Here is a 16,540-nt window from a genome sequence, read left to right on the forward strand (position 1 = left end):
CTAGCTCAATGCTTCTACCTTGTAGAGCCTGGAAGAGGTTGAGTAGAAAGCTATAAAATAGACCTGTAAATACTAATGGCAATATTGTAGTAACAAAACAGGATACGATTTCAACATAAGCTCTTCCTTCTGCAGTCTTTTAAACATCCCAGAAAAGACCTGCCCACTTATCCTGATTTAGCATTTTTAATCACTGATCCTGAAGTCATTACATCAGGAAAGTTTACATATGAATCAAAAATTAGAGTCTTAAAACAATAAAATATGTACAAAAAAATATCTTCGGAAGCTGTACCACAAAAGACTTCAGGATAGTACAAGATAATCAGCAGAACCCATGTGCAGTTGTAACCGAAGGACTAACACAATCCTTCCATGCATTTAGAGTGAACCGAGACCTCTGTACTTTCATTAACTCTATTTTCCACTCTACATCACCATTAGTAAACTCTGTCCCACTCTGATAATTAAAAAGGCTGATAAATTAAAAGTGGTGAGAGGAAGACAGAGGGAAGAAAGACAAGTAAAGTGACACAAATTTACCTTCTAGTCAAGTACCCTTCCTAACTGTAATGCTTTTTTTGTTGTTATTGTTTTGTTTGTTTAAAATGAAATATGAATATTTACCTGGAAGATATTATTTACTTTAAACAAGAACTAATTCAAACAATTTACATGGCCTATCTTCCATATCAGGTTTTAAACATGGAGCTCCCTGATGGTCCCTTTTGTGCTTGTAATCTGTATTGTTTCTATCATTCCAGCACAAGTAGGTCTAACTTGCATCCATGTAACTGAAGTATTACTATTTTTCCCCTTCTTCTGAGATCACATGCCACCTTTGAGAGTAGCCTTAACAACACTGAATTAAATAGTCTGTTGAGACATTAAACTGAGCACTACTGCATGATGCTAATGAGAAGAAATCAAACATAATGGCACAGTTGAACATATAACAAAAATGTTGTTAGTATTTCAGAAGTCTCCTTCTCACACTCAAAAGTGAAAATGATCAGATGATTATTAAAGCAGGTTTTCAACTCTACTGCTATACACAGGCCAGTTTAGAACATTAGAAGATGACTCTGATCACCGAAACACTATGTTTCCACCTCAATTGTGAAATACTTCCTAAGTATCATATCAAACGCAGGGACCAAGCTCAAACCAAAGTTTCAGTACACTTCCAACCAACCAGCCCCTCCCCCTCAAAACAAAACATTTTTTTTTAAAAGACATTTAAAAACGTAGGATTAAAGTCTTAAGTGCTCTAAACTGAGTACTACTGCATGGCACTAACAAGAAGAAATCAAGTAACAGAAAAAACTGCTTATTGTTGAAAACATTACAGCTTCTTCCAAGAGGGGTTATGTCATGAAATTGTTTCAAGATTGGAGGAAAAGAGAAGAAAGGATTTTTCAGAAAAACTCTACTGAGCTTGTGGCTTGCCTCCCCTGCTCATTCCACACCCTTATCCAAAATGTCCTTCCTTCTCAAAGCCCTTCAGGCAGGAATGCTGCCTTCCCTCTGCGCCTACGAGGAGAGGGAGATAAACAGGGCAGAAGCCGATGCCTCACACCGGATAACAGTGTGTGCGTGGGCGGTTCGCAGAAACAGTAGTAGAGCATGACTGATTAGACAGTGGCTCCCACCCCCATCATCATCTTTGGTGAGATGGTAAGCAAAGCACAGGTAGAACATTGCCTTGAAAGCTGAGCCAGCATCAAATGCAAGGCTACATTACTTCTCCCAAGACTTGCTAAGCTGCAAGGAGCTGAACCGTAGAGGGAGCTTTTTTGTAAGCTTGAAAACAGGTGACAGAGAGGGATAAGCCCGCCTGAAAACTTCAGGTTTGTGAAAGATGCTGACAGGGTGGAGAAAGTCATTAGAAACAGTACAGAATACAGACCAGGAACAAATATGGCTTAGGCTAGAGGAGATCAGGACTCATTTTACTGAATTTTGGTGGAATAATTTTGAAGATGGGTGGCAGTGGATAGGTGTAAGAGTATGAGTTGTTTTATGGAGAGGAGTTAAAAGTTGGCGCACAGAGATTTGGAGCAGGCCAGAGAGTGGATATAGGCATATATTGGGAGCAAGAGAACGTGAAACCATTATGAAAACAACGAAGAATATAATCCAGTATTTGCGATGTTCAGGACATAGAACACCAAAATCATGCTATTGCATAAAACTGTAATACCTCTTAAGACCAAAAGGAAGTTTGGAACTAGTCTTTACCCATGACTGGCTTCCTCCAATCTCTTGGCAACAGCTACTAGAGCAAGAATTGCCCACAAAACAGTCTCAAACTATTACTACTAGTAACTAGCTTATATCGCATACTTGAATTATCCAAGAAAAATTCTGCATGTACAGAACCATGTCTGTACTTGGCTAGATAATCCATCATATTAATATGTGGGGGTTTTTAATTTTTTTTTTTTAAAGATAGTATACCTTCTGGAGATGGGAGATGCAATTTCTATGAGAAATGTAAAAGAAATCCTGCCATTTCTTCCCTCTCCTGCCATATTTACGGTACTCAGAAGTCTACCCAACTATTTTAACAAACTAATTTTAGTCTTACAAAAACATTTCAAATATTAAACTGTTAAAAACACCTTCCAGTTGCCTAGTATTAATAGTGAATTTTTTTCCTCTCCAAATCATTCACTCTGCTTATTACTGTAATCATTGATTCCCACTTTGAATATTCAAGTTGTGCATGGGATCAAAATACTTTACACAATGTATATTTTCCCTGATTTCAATAAGCCTTGAAGTGACTACAGGAAATACATATAGTGTACCCTGCTACAAGTACGTAGTTCTTGAAACAGGAAACAAAAAAATGAAACCATAAAACTGTACTAGGTATCATTTGAAACATACCAGCAAAGTAGGCTAATCTGAAGCCTTTTCTGGAGATGCTATCATCTGAATGAAATCTGATCCAAACATGATCCTGCGAAGAGATGTATGGTGAAGGAATGGAGGAGCCGCAAGCTCTATACCCTTCAATGTTCTTGTAGCTTCCAATCGTTAACCAATCTGAGCTGCATCGTCGTGATCCCTGAACATCAAAATCTTGAAAGCTGAAAGGAAAGAGGAAAAAAAAAAAAAAAAGTCAAAATTGCTACTGAACTAACTGGATATTACACAACCAAGCTGATAAATTACTACACATAAAAATGGAAATTAGCTGGAAGTTCTTTTTTGGTCTGAAATAAAAAGAGCAGCTTCTCTACCCATGTAAAAATAGGATTTAACCTTGTGGTGATGATGCTTTTACATTATGAGGACAGCAAGAATCCATTCAGTCAACCAAAATATTGCATCCACTACTTAAAGCAGCTCAGTTTTGCTACAAAAAACACATTAAGCAAGCTTCATCTAAAAACAAACAAACAAATTCTGTTCATTAAATTGTCTTTATGAGTCTCATTTAATGACTTTCATATACTACTAAGTGGTTTTATTTAACCCGAATTTCATCAGAACTTTAGCTAATGCTACACCTAGCCAATGATATGACTTGACATTATAAATACAGCTAAATTGTTCAAAACTATGATTTCAGATAAGATTTTCTCCCAGTTGCACTACTTGGTTACCCAACAGGTATGTCATGGTATGGCTACAACTATATTAAGACAGGCTGTCATGGTAATGAAGTGTGAATGGGAGACAGTCTGGGCAAAACAGGTCTGTACAGACAGCAGAGCAGTAAACCAGAAATGAAATGTGAAATGTATGAGTGGAAAAAAACAACGTGAGAGGAAAAAAAGTTTTATTAAAAATAAACCAGTATGAAAAAGTTTAGAAAGCATACTAGTAGATGAACAGTTCTACCTACTTTACATTGCATTTATGCCAGTTTAATATTTAGTAGAAAGATTGTTTAAATTAAAAAGCAGTACTTTAAATAAGTAACTGATGTCAAAGCAAATACTTCATAATGAAGAGCTGCTTCTTAGGTCAGCAAGTCTGTACTGGAAACTGAAGTAAATCTTCAGCTAATGTAGTTTCATGATCAGCCTATGAAGCAGTACTAATTTGGATCTTGATGGTAAAAACAAGCCTAGATTTCCCTTATGGCAGTAATGGGGAATGAACTGATGAGAACTTGAACCTACGATAAAACTTTTTTACATTAGTTCTTCAGAGAAGTTACAAGATACATGAAACTGTGAGGAGCTCCCTGCACCAAAACTCAGCATTTCCAAAACTGCAATCATATCTACTGATTTACTGTTTGCACCCTGTCATTTTTAAGCACACCATGAAACTTCACAGCAATGAAGCATTATAGAATTTCCCCTACACATTTTTAAATGCAAAATTCCTATATTTCAGAGACATGAAAAAGAAATCAAATGAATAAGCACATAGAAGTTTTTTCTAGTCGGCAATTCGCCAGTTGAAAACAAATGCTATGTGGCTGCGTGAGACCAAATCAGATGAACGGAAAGGCAGAAAACACACAAAACAGAAATCCTACATTTACAGGAAGGAAGAAGAAATCGGTACATATGCAACTGGCAGTTAAAAAAGTCTAGGCACTACTTCTTCAATCTATGTGGTTAATACAGGAGCACTGTTACCTTATAGTTATGATTTCCCCTGGGTTTGCATGGATGTACCAGCTACAGTTGATGCGGGCAGGATACTCAGAGGGCCACCCTGGACTTGTGATTGTCCCACTTGGTGATCGAATTTGTTCTGGAATATCTCCACAAGCTAAAAAATACATAGATATTGAAAGCAATTTGATTAATTCCATTTTTTTTTAAAAAGCCAGTAGGACAAAAAAAAAAAAAATCAGCACTAATCAGGGAAAATATCACACTGAATTAGATGATATAGCAATAAAAACATGTCTAAAGGAGTTCATAATGGAACATGTCAGCCAAAAGATGTTTTCCAATGTTGCCAGTGCAGACTTTTATACTAATGTCAATTAGTACTATAGATTAAAAAAGATTATTCTATACAGACTTTGACAACTTTATTACTGAAGTGAAAGATTTCACATTTCCTATTTTTATTTTTAGCCTTCACAAAGATTCAGTTCAATTTAACCATGCATTTATACCTCATACTGACAAACGCACTAGAAGGTGAAAAATAAATTAAAGCTAAATAATCAAGTAGCTGAAATTTCCTGTCTCAGGAAGATCCAGTCCCTGGCCATCACTTAAATACCCCCTTCCAGCCCTTGGCATGGAAATGATCTTCAAACACACGATTCCAAATGCTTGGAAGGCAAAGAACACTTACTGCAGCACACTTCATTTGTGGATATTAAAAGTTAGGTTCACAAGAGATTATTCTTAAGAAGGACTTGCATAACTATATTTCTGATAATGGACTAGAAAGCTTATATTTATAGGATTAATTCTATGCAGCTGAAGTAACTCAGCCATTTGTATTCTTATTTTATTATAGGTGTAGCTTTCTGCATTGGCCTTAACTCAGCTGCTTGTTCCTTTCACTGAAGTGTTCCCAGCTCTGCTGATTTTATTTCAAGTAATGTACTTACTAGTTTTGTGGGTTTGTTTTGCTGGGGTTTTTTTCCCCCCCTTAGCAGCCTTACATCCAACACCTGTCATATAGCATATTCACAACCATCACATAAATAGGAAGGCCAAAATACTCTCGCTACAGAGCTTGAAATTATGACGAAGTTTCAGAGGTCAGAAAACACATTAAAAGTAATTGCCCTCTATGCTCTTATTTTACAATTTCCTCACTGCTAGCCCAAAACTTGCAAGCTCTCAAAGTTTACTGGTAGCACAATCAGTTATGCACAGTAGTTCAAACACAAGAACTATTACAAATGAGGAAGCGTTTTCATTATTGTCTGATGATCAAAAGCTGTTAGAATTTTTTAAATTTTGAATGTGTATTTGATTAAAATAACAAATCAGAACTGATGCAGTGAACAAACACGATGAAGAATGAACTGCACTTGTAACAGTGCAAGAGTTGTAATCATGTAATTTGTAAACAGATTATTAATTTTTTTCTATTTTTATCCACAATTAAGCTTTTAAGATAATTTTTCAAGATTACAGGGACCTGAGATTACTGTCCAGCTCTAATACAGTAAAAAGCTATATTCTTAAATTATTATTACTTAAAAATATTCTATATGGAATAACATACATTTCTAAAAATAGGTTTAAAAGGATTAAGAGACAAAAATGCTGGCATATGCCTGAATTTTCTGTATTAGCTTAAATACAGAAATCTAGAAACAAAACTCAGTAAATTTACTGTTTTCAAGTACAGCTGTAAGAAAACACTGCTTTAATAGTTTTTCACGTTTCTTATTAGAGCTTCATTCATGCTGCACAGTTAAGTATTAACATAATTTAGCTATAGAACACAGGACCTCTCCTAATATCTAGGGATGAAAAAGTCTCAAAATAAAGAAAGATATTATTTTATTTGAATATTCAATCAACTATTCACTGGAAACCTTGTTTTAATTTTGAGTAAACCCTATAGGTGGTGCTCTAATACCACGATATTTTGGAACAGTGCTCCTGTGTGAATGATCTGGATATACTTTACATCTGTTCAGACCAGAAATGGAAGGACTGGAGAGAAAAACTGGTTATTCACAATTAAATGTTGAAATAAAATAGCAGTTTTAACAGGTTCGAAACAAAAACGTGCAAAAAAGTAGAAGAATGTGTAAAACATTTTGTACCAAGCTGGCAGATGTTGGCAAGCAATTCCATGCACTACTTGGTTACTACTGAAATAGTACTCAGCTTAAAATAAATTGCCTTCAGGTGAAATTTATGCTATTACAACATTCACCTGGTTTTAGATATTTACAAACTGACATAGGAGATTTTGTCACTGAGAACCTATAAGGAAGGTTTTAAAATTTGCCTGACAAAGAAAAACCTTACACTACAAAATAAAAATAATCCATTCAACACATGTTCATTCCGTTTTACAAAGTTCACCTCCAAAAACTTAAGCATGCTAGAAATACATGTACACCACGTGTCTATTAAACAGAAACCTCCAAACACTGCTAGCAACTGTAAATTACTATGCAATTAGCTCTGCAAATTCCTGTGCTGGCACAGCGCACCACGACAACTATAAGCTACTCAATCCAATCCCTGCAGTACTACAAGCAGTAACTTTTACTTGTTACATGAGGTTGAATGGAAGAAATTCCACATGGAAGCCTGTATAACACAGGTAGTATTTTCAGGGCACCATGAAATCTTCCAGTTTTACTCAAATTCAGGTTTTTTAGCCTTTGTTTGCAATACCAGCCATATCCCTATATTTTCTATTTTTTTTACTTAAGATGGCCTTTTCTCTGTTTCCACCAAAGCTAACACTAAAAAGCTGGGGGCAAAATATGGCCATTTCCAGCACCATCTAACATGGGAAGAGAGAAGAAGACTAAGGAGGGCATGAGGAAGCAACAATGATCACAGGCACTAAAATACAGGGTGGAGTGAACAATACTGTACTTCTGGTGTAGAAGAAAGAAAAACCAAACAGAAGAAAGTGCGCATATGAAAATGGGGGTTCAAAAAACAAAACAGAATGGACTTGAAAAGGGAATTACAGCTTCCTTAACTTCAGGTTAGCTAGATAAGCTGAATGTACTTGTGTACTTGGTATACATCCATGAACTGAAATCTTACTTATAACTTGGGAGACAACAGAAATCTCCCATTTGCTTAAAAAGTGTATAAAGGTCAAGATCATCTGTATAAGAAGCTGCACTTCAGAAGTGCTGTCATTTTCAGAGAGAATAATTTCTCAGAAAGATTTTTAAAATCAAGGATAACTTTTTGAAACAGAACAGTTTTTAAAGGAATCTACTTTATAAAGATAATAGCAAGCCCATCACAATCAATTCCTGACCCTCCGCTTAACTAGGATGTTTCTTCTAAAGCTTTTGAGAATATAATGTAACATACATTTTATTCATGTGTTTGTAAACATGGTCAAGAAGGACATGGGAATCAAAAAACCAATTCAACCGTAGTGCGTAAAACAGAAATCTAACAACAGAAGCAAACATCTTTACACTAAGTTGTGGAGAATTTGCACTTCTAATTTCAATTGCTAGTGGCCCTGCAGGCATTTGTCATATAGGTCAGTTATGGCTATAGGAACTTAAAATTACAGGAAAACTGACTAAGTTTGGAATAATTTATCAGAAGTATTAAAAATACATAAGAAAACTGCAGAATGAAAATCAGGAGTCAGAAAAAGAGGAGATGAGTTTGCAACCGAGGCAGAAGCACAAAACAAACTGACAAGGTTACATCATAAAGAAGCAAAGACACACAGTGATGCATGTCCAAGATGTTTTCAAATCTCATGCTGGTGGCTCTGAGATTTTTGGGTGGAACAAATCCCTCCTGCACAACCATTTCTACATGGGTGTTGTCTCTGCCTACATTCCTCTCAATTCCCCTATATTCTTTGGTACAGTTCTGCTCATCCATCTCCTACGTGCTTAAAACTCTTTCCTTTGTAAGCCTTATTTCATTAACAATCAATATGCAAATCTGTTACTTTGCTATAATATAACTCTGTTCAGTAGACTGCAATACTATAATTAGGACTGAAGATGTTTCACAGACTAAAGTGCAAAATAATGGTCAAAAAAACCTGCTGAGAGAATAAGCTGTGCACATGGTTTTCTGGTGTATATGGATTTTCTTGTGGACTTTTTAAAACCACGTACAACAGTTTTCCTTATTCCCTTCTTCCTGAAATTTGTTCACTAGCCCACATTACAGAACATGGCCATGAACTACCTATGGGATGTTGACTGGTAAACAGAAGAGAGCCAATGAAAACCTTACAGTACCAAATTCAACTTGCAAGTTATAACAAGAAAATAATTAAGAAACCTATGCAAAAATTCTGTAGCAAGATCTAGAGAAGTAAAGTACCTGTAGTAACAGTGAACAACATGTCAAAGAAAAAAGTCACTTCAGAAAAGCAGGGAAAGGGAGATTAGGGATTTATCTTCACAGTAATGCCAGGAGATTAGTTGAAAAGATAAAAGAATTAGCTTTCAATGTGAACCACAAGATGATAAGGTATGCATTATATTGGACACGGTAAGGACATGAATGCAGCTGGATAAATGATCTGAAGGTGTTTAAAACAGCTTAGAATAAAAAGAGAATAATGTTGTGATAAAGTCTAAACCATGAATAGGGAGGATAATTATTGCATTTGTAACTCTCAGGAGCCACTGAAAGTCTTATTTGGAGAACTACAGGGGAGGAAGGCACAGGAATCTTTGCCTTCAGGTCAAACTGAAAAGCTTTAATTTAAAAGGCCCTTTGCTCTGCAATAGAGAGACACACTCAGCAAAAAGGAATCATTATGGTTTTGGTTTGGTTTGGGTTTTTTTTTAAATTGTTGTGAACTAGTGTTTTCACCAGTGTAGAAGTTCTTTAAAACAGAGGGGGCAGAGGGATTGGTTTTGCAGCTGTGACAATTATGGTACAACATACCCTAAAGACAGACCTGAAAATACTTCTCAATTTTTCAGAGTTTAAAGGCATAAACATTTGTTCTCTAGTGATAGCTTATATGCAAGAGACAACATTCCATTAGTGCTGTTGGTAGAAAAGGCATGCTCATATATTAGAGGTGTACCTGTAACTTGGCAGATATAATATACAGCAGAAGCATAAATACCAAAGACCACAGAGGTCTGTGCTATTAAAACATAATTTAGTAAGGTAGGTCATGTAGCCTTACAGCGGCAGCATGACAGGAAATCTACCATCAAGACAATCATTTCATTTTAAATCCCTTCTCAGTAGCAACTGTCCAAGAAATTCGCTTGCTTGATTTCAACACCAAGTTAAAGTTGGATTTAGAATGATTAAAGGCCAGATGTCTTTGGTTCTATTTTACAGAAACTCTGCTTAAAATTGTTCTGATAAATATAAAGCTGTCCAGGTATGCTTGATGAAATATATAATCTGCAAGTTCAAAAACATGTTTGGGAGATCCAGATTGTTTCAAAGGAACTCAAAAATCATCTAAATCCATCCCCATCTTTTATACTTGGACCATATACCCAAGATGTACATACAAAGACCTGTAAGAAAAATGCCACTGCGTCTGTCTACATGCTTTCTTCAGGTTTTCATTAACAGACCACCCCCATCCCCACTATCTCAAAATTCTCCAGTGAGGAATTTTCACTTTATATCAAGATAGAAACTTTAAGAGTATGATATTTATTTTTCCCCAGCTGGGAAGCTGTTTTAGAACACAGGACCGCCAGAACTACTTTTTTAACTTTTTTTTTTTTTTTAATTTATTTATAAATGGAAGTCCTCACTGGATCTTTCTTCTCAGTAGTTAAAGGTCTGTCTACCAGCTGCTGTTATCTTGCATAGAAAGTACATTGTGTTCTCCTCTTCTTGGCACTGCCTATTCAAGCATGCTGGCCAAAGTACTGAAAGCAGAGTAAAAAATTCCATTCACCTCTTACCCAGCAGATGCTTTTCTGCCTGTATTGCGACCTGTGACATGACTGTTGCAGTAAACAAAGGGGTGAAAGGTTGTTAAAACACATCCTGAAAACTGCATAGCTAGATTTTAGGCTGTCTGTTTCTTGTACAATCCAATTCCAGCAACAATGGTTCCCATAGTGGCAAGTACCTGTGTTATTTATTATTTACAGTGTGCCATAAATGTACTATATATGATACTTGGTGCATTACTACTGTTGAAAAGCAACAACATTCTTCATGATACAGCACAAGAATGGATAGCAAAGATCATCTATAATTAGACTTTTGACAGTCTTTGAGTGGGAAACAATGAAACGGAAAAAGAAGGTGGTATGGTGTAACAGAGACCATCCACTGACAATACATTTATCCAAAAACTTAACCATGTCCACGAGTAGCAATGTAATGTTTGAAGCGATACTGAAAAGATAACTACAGTGAGATGTGCAAGCTGTTGTCAAAAAGGACGAGTTTGCATTTTGACTCTTATTTTAGGAGAAGGATGTGAAAATCAGTTTGATTTCCAGCGATTAGTGGCAGCTTCCCTATTGAAAGAATCAGGCTTGCATTCTTCTACCCACTGAAGAACAGTATTTATCTCCCCATTTGCACATATTCTGAGTATCTGTATCATAAAACATGACCAGCAGCTTAGCTGACACAGCTTAACATCTGAAGAACAAAGACTATACACTGGTATCACCTAATGCCTTAATGGACATACAGTCATGTCAGTAACACAGAATAGTCCCAACCGTGGCTGCTGCCCAGAAGAGGCCTAGGTACTGGAAGAGAATGTAGCAACCTTTGAGCAACGTGTGCTGCTTTTATACCCCATATTCTCCCAGCATCTCATCAGTTTCTCAGTTTCACGAGTTCTAAAATTCTTTTTTTCTTGTATTAAGGAAACTGTGCAGTCAAGTGTACAGTAGTTTCAGTTACTGCTTCAATCTAATCAGGTGAAACGCATAACTCCTGGATTTATATTATTTGATAGTAGCAGTGTCCAAAATTACATTTCAATAAATTTCATTTCACAAAAACTTTACTGTGGAAAGAAAATATCAATTCAACTTAAACCAACTTTTCTCTTAGTTCAATGTTTGTATGGAAAAATAATTAAGCAGTCCACTTAGAAAGGCATAATCTGTTCATGAGCATGCAGGTATCAATTTTATCTTATGAGAATTTTTCCATGTTCCAGTTGCTTCATTCCTTATTACATGCTGCAAAAGGCAGTAATAATTTTTATAGCCAAATATCTCTTCATAAGATACCAGGTGGCTTTCAATATTTACTATTTAAGTCATGCATGAAATTTAAACATTACAAAAAATGACTTACCCGTTGACACTCCTGAAATATGCACATTTTCAGAATGTTCTGCAAGAGCACCATTTCCTAAAATTAAACATAATGAATAAGCTAATTTCCAAGATAAAATTTGTAAAAATTCTTCAGATACCCTTTTACAGAACAGAAAGAACAAAACTGAAGTTATTTTAATTAATATTAAACATGAAAGGTCCTACGTTCATTTTATGTTAAAACTTAAAAGAAAAACTAGAGAAAAAGTTACTATACAATGAAAAAAAAAACCCCAAGCCTCATTAGTGTACTAGGACAATTAAATATACTAGAAAGTTAAGGAAAGAGAGACTGACAGTAAGAAAGTTTTGAGAAACTTCAGGCATTTCAGATGGTAGACTGCATGATTTTGCATCAGATGCTCTTTTTCTTTTCAAGAAAGGTTTATTTCAATGCATCCTCCCCATCTTCTCCTGAATCAAGATTTGTAAGTAAATACTATGCAAATAAAGACATCCAGGGGAAGACATCCATCTATTTCATGATGAATTGCAGCCTACACCCTTTATCCAGAAAGATGTTTCAGATATAGCCAGGAACTAGCTACCTTCAAGAGTAACTCCCCATCAGTGCTCGTTAAAACTAAGCATACTTGCAAAGATGAACAAGACCCATGTGGTCATCAAGAGTTAGAGACAAGAAAGTTATTCCTCCAAATCTCATACTACTTTGTACTCCTCCAAAGTAAAAGTAGTCTGCTAAGGCAAATACTTTTGCTGACAGATGGTACCCCTGTTACATGATGTAACAGATCAAGTTGTATTTGTGCATATTTCTCCCACTGAACAGCTCTCATTTTCCTCCTCTTTATTCAACATCTTTTCTTTGAACCTTTACAACAAATTTTTAATAAAATCTTCCAGGCATTTTGGAAGGAGAGCGCTACTTTCATAAATAAGCTCCTTTGAACACAGGCAGTGAATCTAAAATGTAAAATACATCACTAAGCAAATTTTAAAGCCACAACTCTTCATCCCTCAAATTTTTGTAATATTGAAGATTTGCCACGTCACATGGATTTTCATACATGTGAGATCAGTTGTTCTACCAGCGCTGCAATATAAGTGTGATATGTTTGGGTAACAAGAACCTTAAATACTGAAGAACTTAAATACTGAAGACTTAAATATGAAGAAAACTCAAATTCCTTTTATACCAAGACTAAAGACTGTTAAACTTGACCTAGAATATATACACCTAAGCAAGCATCTCAACACTCTGCCATTGCAGTGGTTACAAATAAAATGTTTAGAAATTGCTCCCAGGGTTGACACCAAATGCACAAAGACATAATTTTTTACTTCCTAAAGACACAATAGTTAGAAACCCAATGATCAGAATTTGCAGAAAATATAGCAAGTCTAATTTTTTTTTTTTTAGTTGAATTACTGGGCTCTTAAAAGTGACATGTTTCCCCCCCCCATTTTTAATGAACTAATTTTGCTGCATATATTTACATACCACATTGCTTTGTCTCAATTTTAAAAAAAATTCCACACTGTAACAATTCCCCTCAACATTCAAAAGACAGAAGCATTTTAAAACAAAAACTATTTCAAATACTGTATTAGTGAGCAACTATTTTCCAATTAAACTATTTTCAAAAGTAAAATATACCTATCAGTTTTAAAAAGCTATTCTCCAAATAATTTCTCCATTTTGCATATAAATTGACATGCTAAGGAGTGTTTGCTGCTCTGATTTCATGACTTCAGTAACAGCTCTAAATTTACAAAATAAACACTGTGTTTGCTGTAAAGTGATTTTACTTGTAACTGATTCCACAGAAGCACATTTCTGATTGTCTTGTTTTCTATTATTTCCATCAACATAGGGAAAACATTAACACATTTCAAGACCTCTTGTTTTAAGCTAGAAGTAGCTTACTAGTATTTCATCTTTCAAATTACAGTAGGGATTATCTCTGGTTTTGTATTTTCAAAAAGGGGTTATTAGCACATAGCACATAGAAATGTATCAGTAGTTGTTATTGAACACTGAAAACGAACAGCATGGCAAAAAAAAAAAAAGGAATTCACAAACATTTCAAAATATGATAAACCCTGAAGTAAAGACATTGAAGGCAGTCAATATCTGGGCACTCCATTGATGCCCCTGGAATCTGAATTACAGACAAGCTGCCTATACATAAAGGCCAGGAAAACAAATCCCCCAGAATTTTAATGAAATCAGTTCTGATAAAAAAATAATAATAAACCATGAAAATACTGACATAACACTGTAGTGGTGGAAAGAAAAGCAATGTATATATAAAAAATTCACAAAAACTATAAATCAGGAACAACAAGAAGCATACTAAAATGGGAACTCACATCCAAATCCTGTACACATTGACTTAGAATTAGTGGGTTAAATTCAGAAAACTTCAGTCAATATAAAAAAATGGAACACTTTAATATCTTCCATCTAAATATGCTTTATGATCTAACAATTAATCTCTTGACGTAAAGTGATAGATTTATTGTCAAACTAACATCAGTGATTAGCCAGAAAAAGCACTGTTTGATGATGAAGCCTCATCTCAGACCCAAGTACTATAGTATCAAAATAAGGTGTTTTTTTAAAAATTATTTCCTTCCCAATAATCTTTCATTACGTGAAAGTTGAACCTTAGAAACCTCTCAGATTATTACTTCCTTTTTTATTGGAAACTGTCACTGAAATAGTGTGTTCAGATGCCATTTAAGCATTACTAACTGCTGAAACCTTTCAGAAATTTTTAGGCAATGATCCTTATATGACCTCAACAATTATGTCACATGGTTCCATATAAACTGAGACTACTAGAATATCAATATATCAGATAGCAGATCAGTAATTTCCATTAAGATATGGGAACATAATTATCTTTGAAATTCCTGTTAGTCTGTCTATTTAATACAACAGAGTATGAGTATATAAAAAAAATTTTTCTTAGGTCACTAGTAAGCTTTCATATTTCTTGATGCTTTAAAGAAATATTTACTTTTCATTTCTATTTGAACCTTAAGTTTTAAACTGAAACAGGTGCTACCTAACAAAACTTGACACAAAGTTTGTCCACATCAGTTACAGGAGCTGGTTAAGTACATGTGACAGCACAGCACTGGAAGACACACACCAAGAAGCTCCTGCATGAATCCATTCTGCCTGCAAGAAACCAAGTTTGTTTTTCAAACACTGACATCTTCCATCACTTTTTTTTTTTCTTTGTGACTTCTTAAAAAAATCACTTGTGTAACCAGGACTATACCCATCTCCTTCATGTCCTTTTATAAATACTTATGACAAATGGATCACTTATTTTAAGTGGTATTAAACAGAAATGTATGTCAACTTTAGCACTAAAGCTTAAGATATGGTCAGCAACTGCATTTAAGTTAAAAAATTCAAGTGGACAAGGCTCAAGATAAAAACAAGTGTTTACTATGTTTTTTTCTTAAAAAAAAAAATCTTTGGTAAATAGGATACAAGATATGTTAAACTACTGGTAACCTATAGGTTAAACAAAAGTATGGAAAGTACTTTTAATGGCTTTCTATTTAAATGCACACGAGTTTGTTGCTGCTGGTATCTTTAAAGATTCCTTGACTGCAATTAAAAAAAAAATCTGCCAATTGGTTATTAAATGAGTTAGACTCTTTATAGAGTGTGTTTACAGTATGGAACAATCTCCAATTTCTGAGGTGCCTTTCTGTCTTGAATAACTTTAAAAATCTCTTAAAAGTTCAAAGACTCATCTATAAAATTTTATTTTATTTTCACAGCACAAAGCCAGTCCCTTCGACCTTTGCAATTTTTTCTACCCCAGTCAAATCCTCCAGGTTGAGATGCTGCCTTGTCTTAGGGTCAGGCAGAAACAGACTAGTAGTTCCACAAACACTTGAATTAACTCCTTTTGATTTGTGTCTCACAGCTGACTGACCACATAAGCAGGCAAGATAATGCTAGGTTTGCCTTGAGGTTTTCTAGCAGTTGTGGCATTTCTCCCCTATCAGTCTATATGAAACTATGTTAAACACCCCCCACCTCACCTTGAAAAACCCAACACCCTCAATATCACTTCCAAACATCCTGGTCCAAGAGCCATGAGCTCTATACTCCTATACAGAATCTGGAGAGGAGAACAAAACTACGTGGAAGATAAAAAACATAGCCTTGAAGGCATTTGACTCACTAACATCTTCTCAGTTTCGTCACGGATAGGAAAATAAACACAGGCCAGGGGAGTAGGGCTGACAACAAGGAAAACGTTGCAGCAGCAAAACCAACCAAACTGCAGAGGAAGACCATAAGGGGAGTGTGTGGAAAAAACAATGCTTTCACACTTGAAAAACATGACATGTTTGGAAGAAATAGCTGCCAAGTTCTATATGTTTGAAACCCAGACAGCAGCAGTGATGCTCAGACTAATGTGGAGGCTAACCACAACATAGCATCCTTCATTTTAGGATGTTACCCCCCTATATCCCTCCTTCCCCATAGCCTACACAGCACAGCTCGCTCTCAAAACAAGATCAGTATCAGACTCGGAGGATTATCTGCATATAACTTCAGAGCATAAAACTAAGCCTGTAGTCTTGAAATGAGCCTCTCCTTTAAGTTTTACTCAAATTCATGCAGTTTTC

General features: G+C 35.4%; 1 protein-coding gene across 2 annotated transcripts in view; it reads right to left on the reverse strand.

Moving 5' to 3' along the window:
* Window positions 1–16,540, reverse strand: part of LRP12 (LDL receptor related protein 12) — a 53,151-nt gene that overhangs the window by 11,612 nt on the left and 24,999 nt on the right. Inside the window, exons 2-4 of one of the 2 annotated variants that reach the window (XM_052787532.1) lie at window positions 11,889–11,945; window positions 4,608–4,743; window positions 2,896–3,098 (exon numbers count right to left, since the gene is read on the reverse strand). In XM_052787532.1, the coding sequence (XP_052643492.1) occupies window positions 2,896–3,098; window positions 4,608–4,743; window positions 11,889–11,945 (396 nt within the window). The remainder of the gene's footprint in view (window positions 1–2,895; window positions 3,099–4,607; window positions 4,744–11,888; window positions 11,946–16,540) is intronic. The other variant, XM_052787533.1, reaches the window with a different exon arrangement.

The sequence above is a fragment of the Harpia harpyja genome, chromosome 5, assembly GCF_026419915.1.
Source record: "Harpia harpyja isolate bHarHar1 chromosome 5, bHarHar1 primary haplotype, whole genome shotgun sequence".
NCBI classification, from domain to species: Eukaryota; Metazoa; Chordata; class Aves; order Accipitriformes; family Accipitridae; genus Harpia; species Harpia harpyja.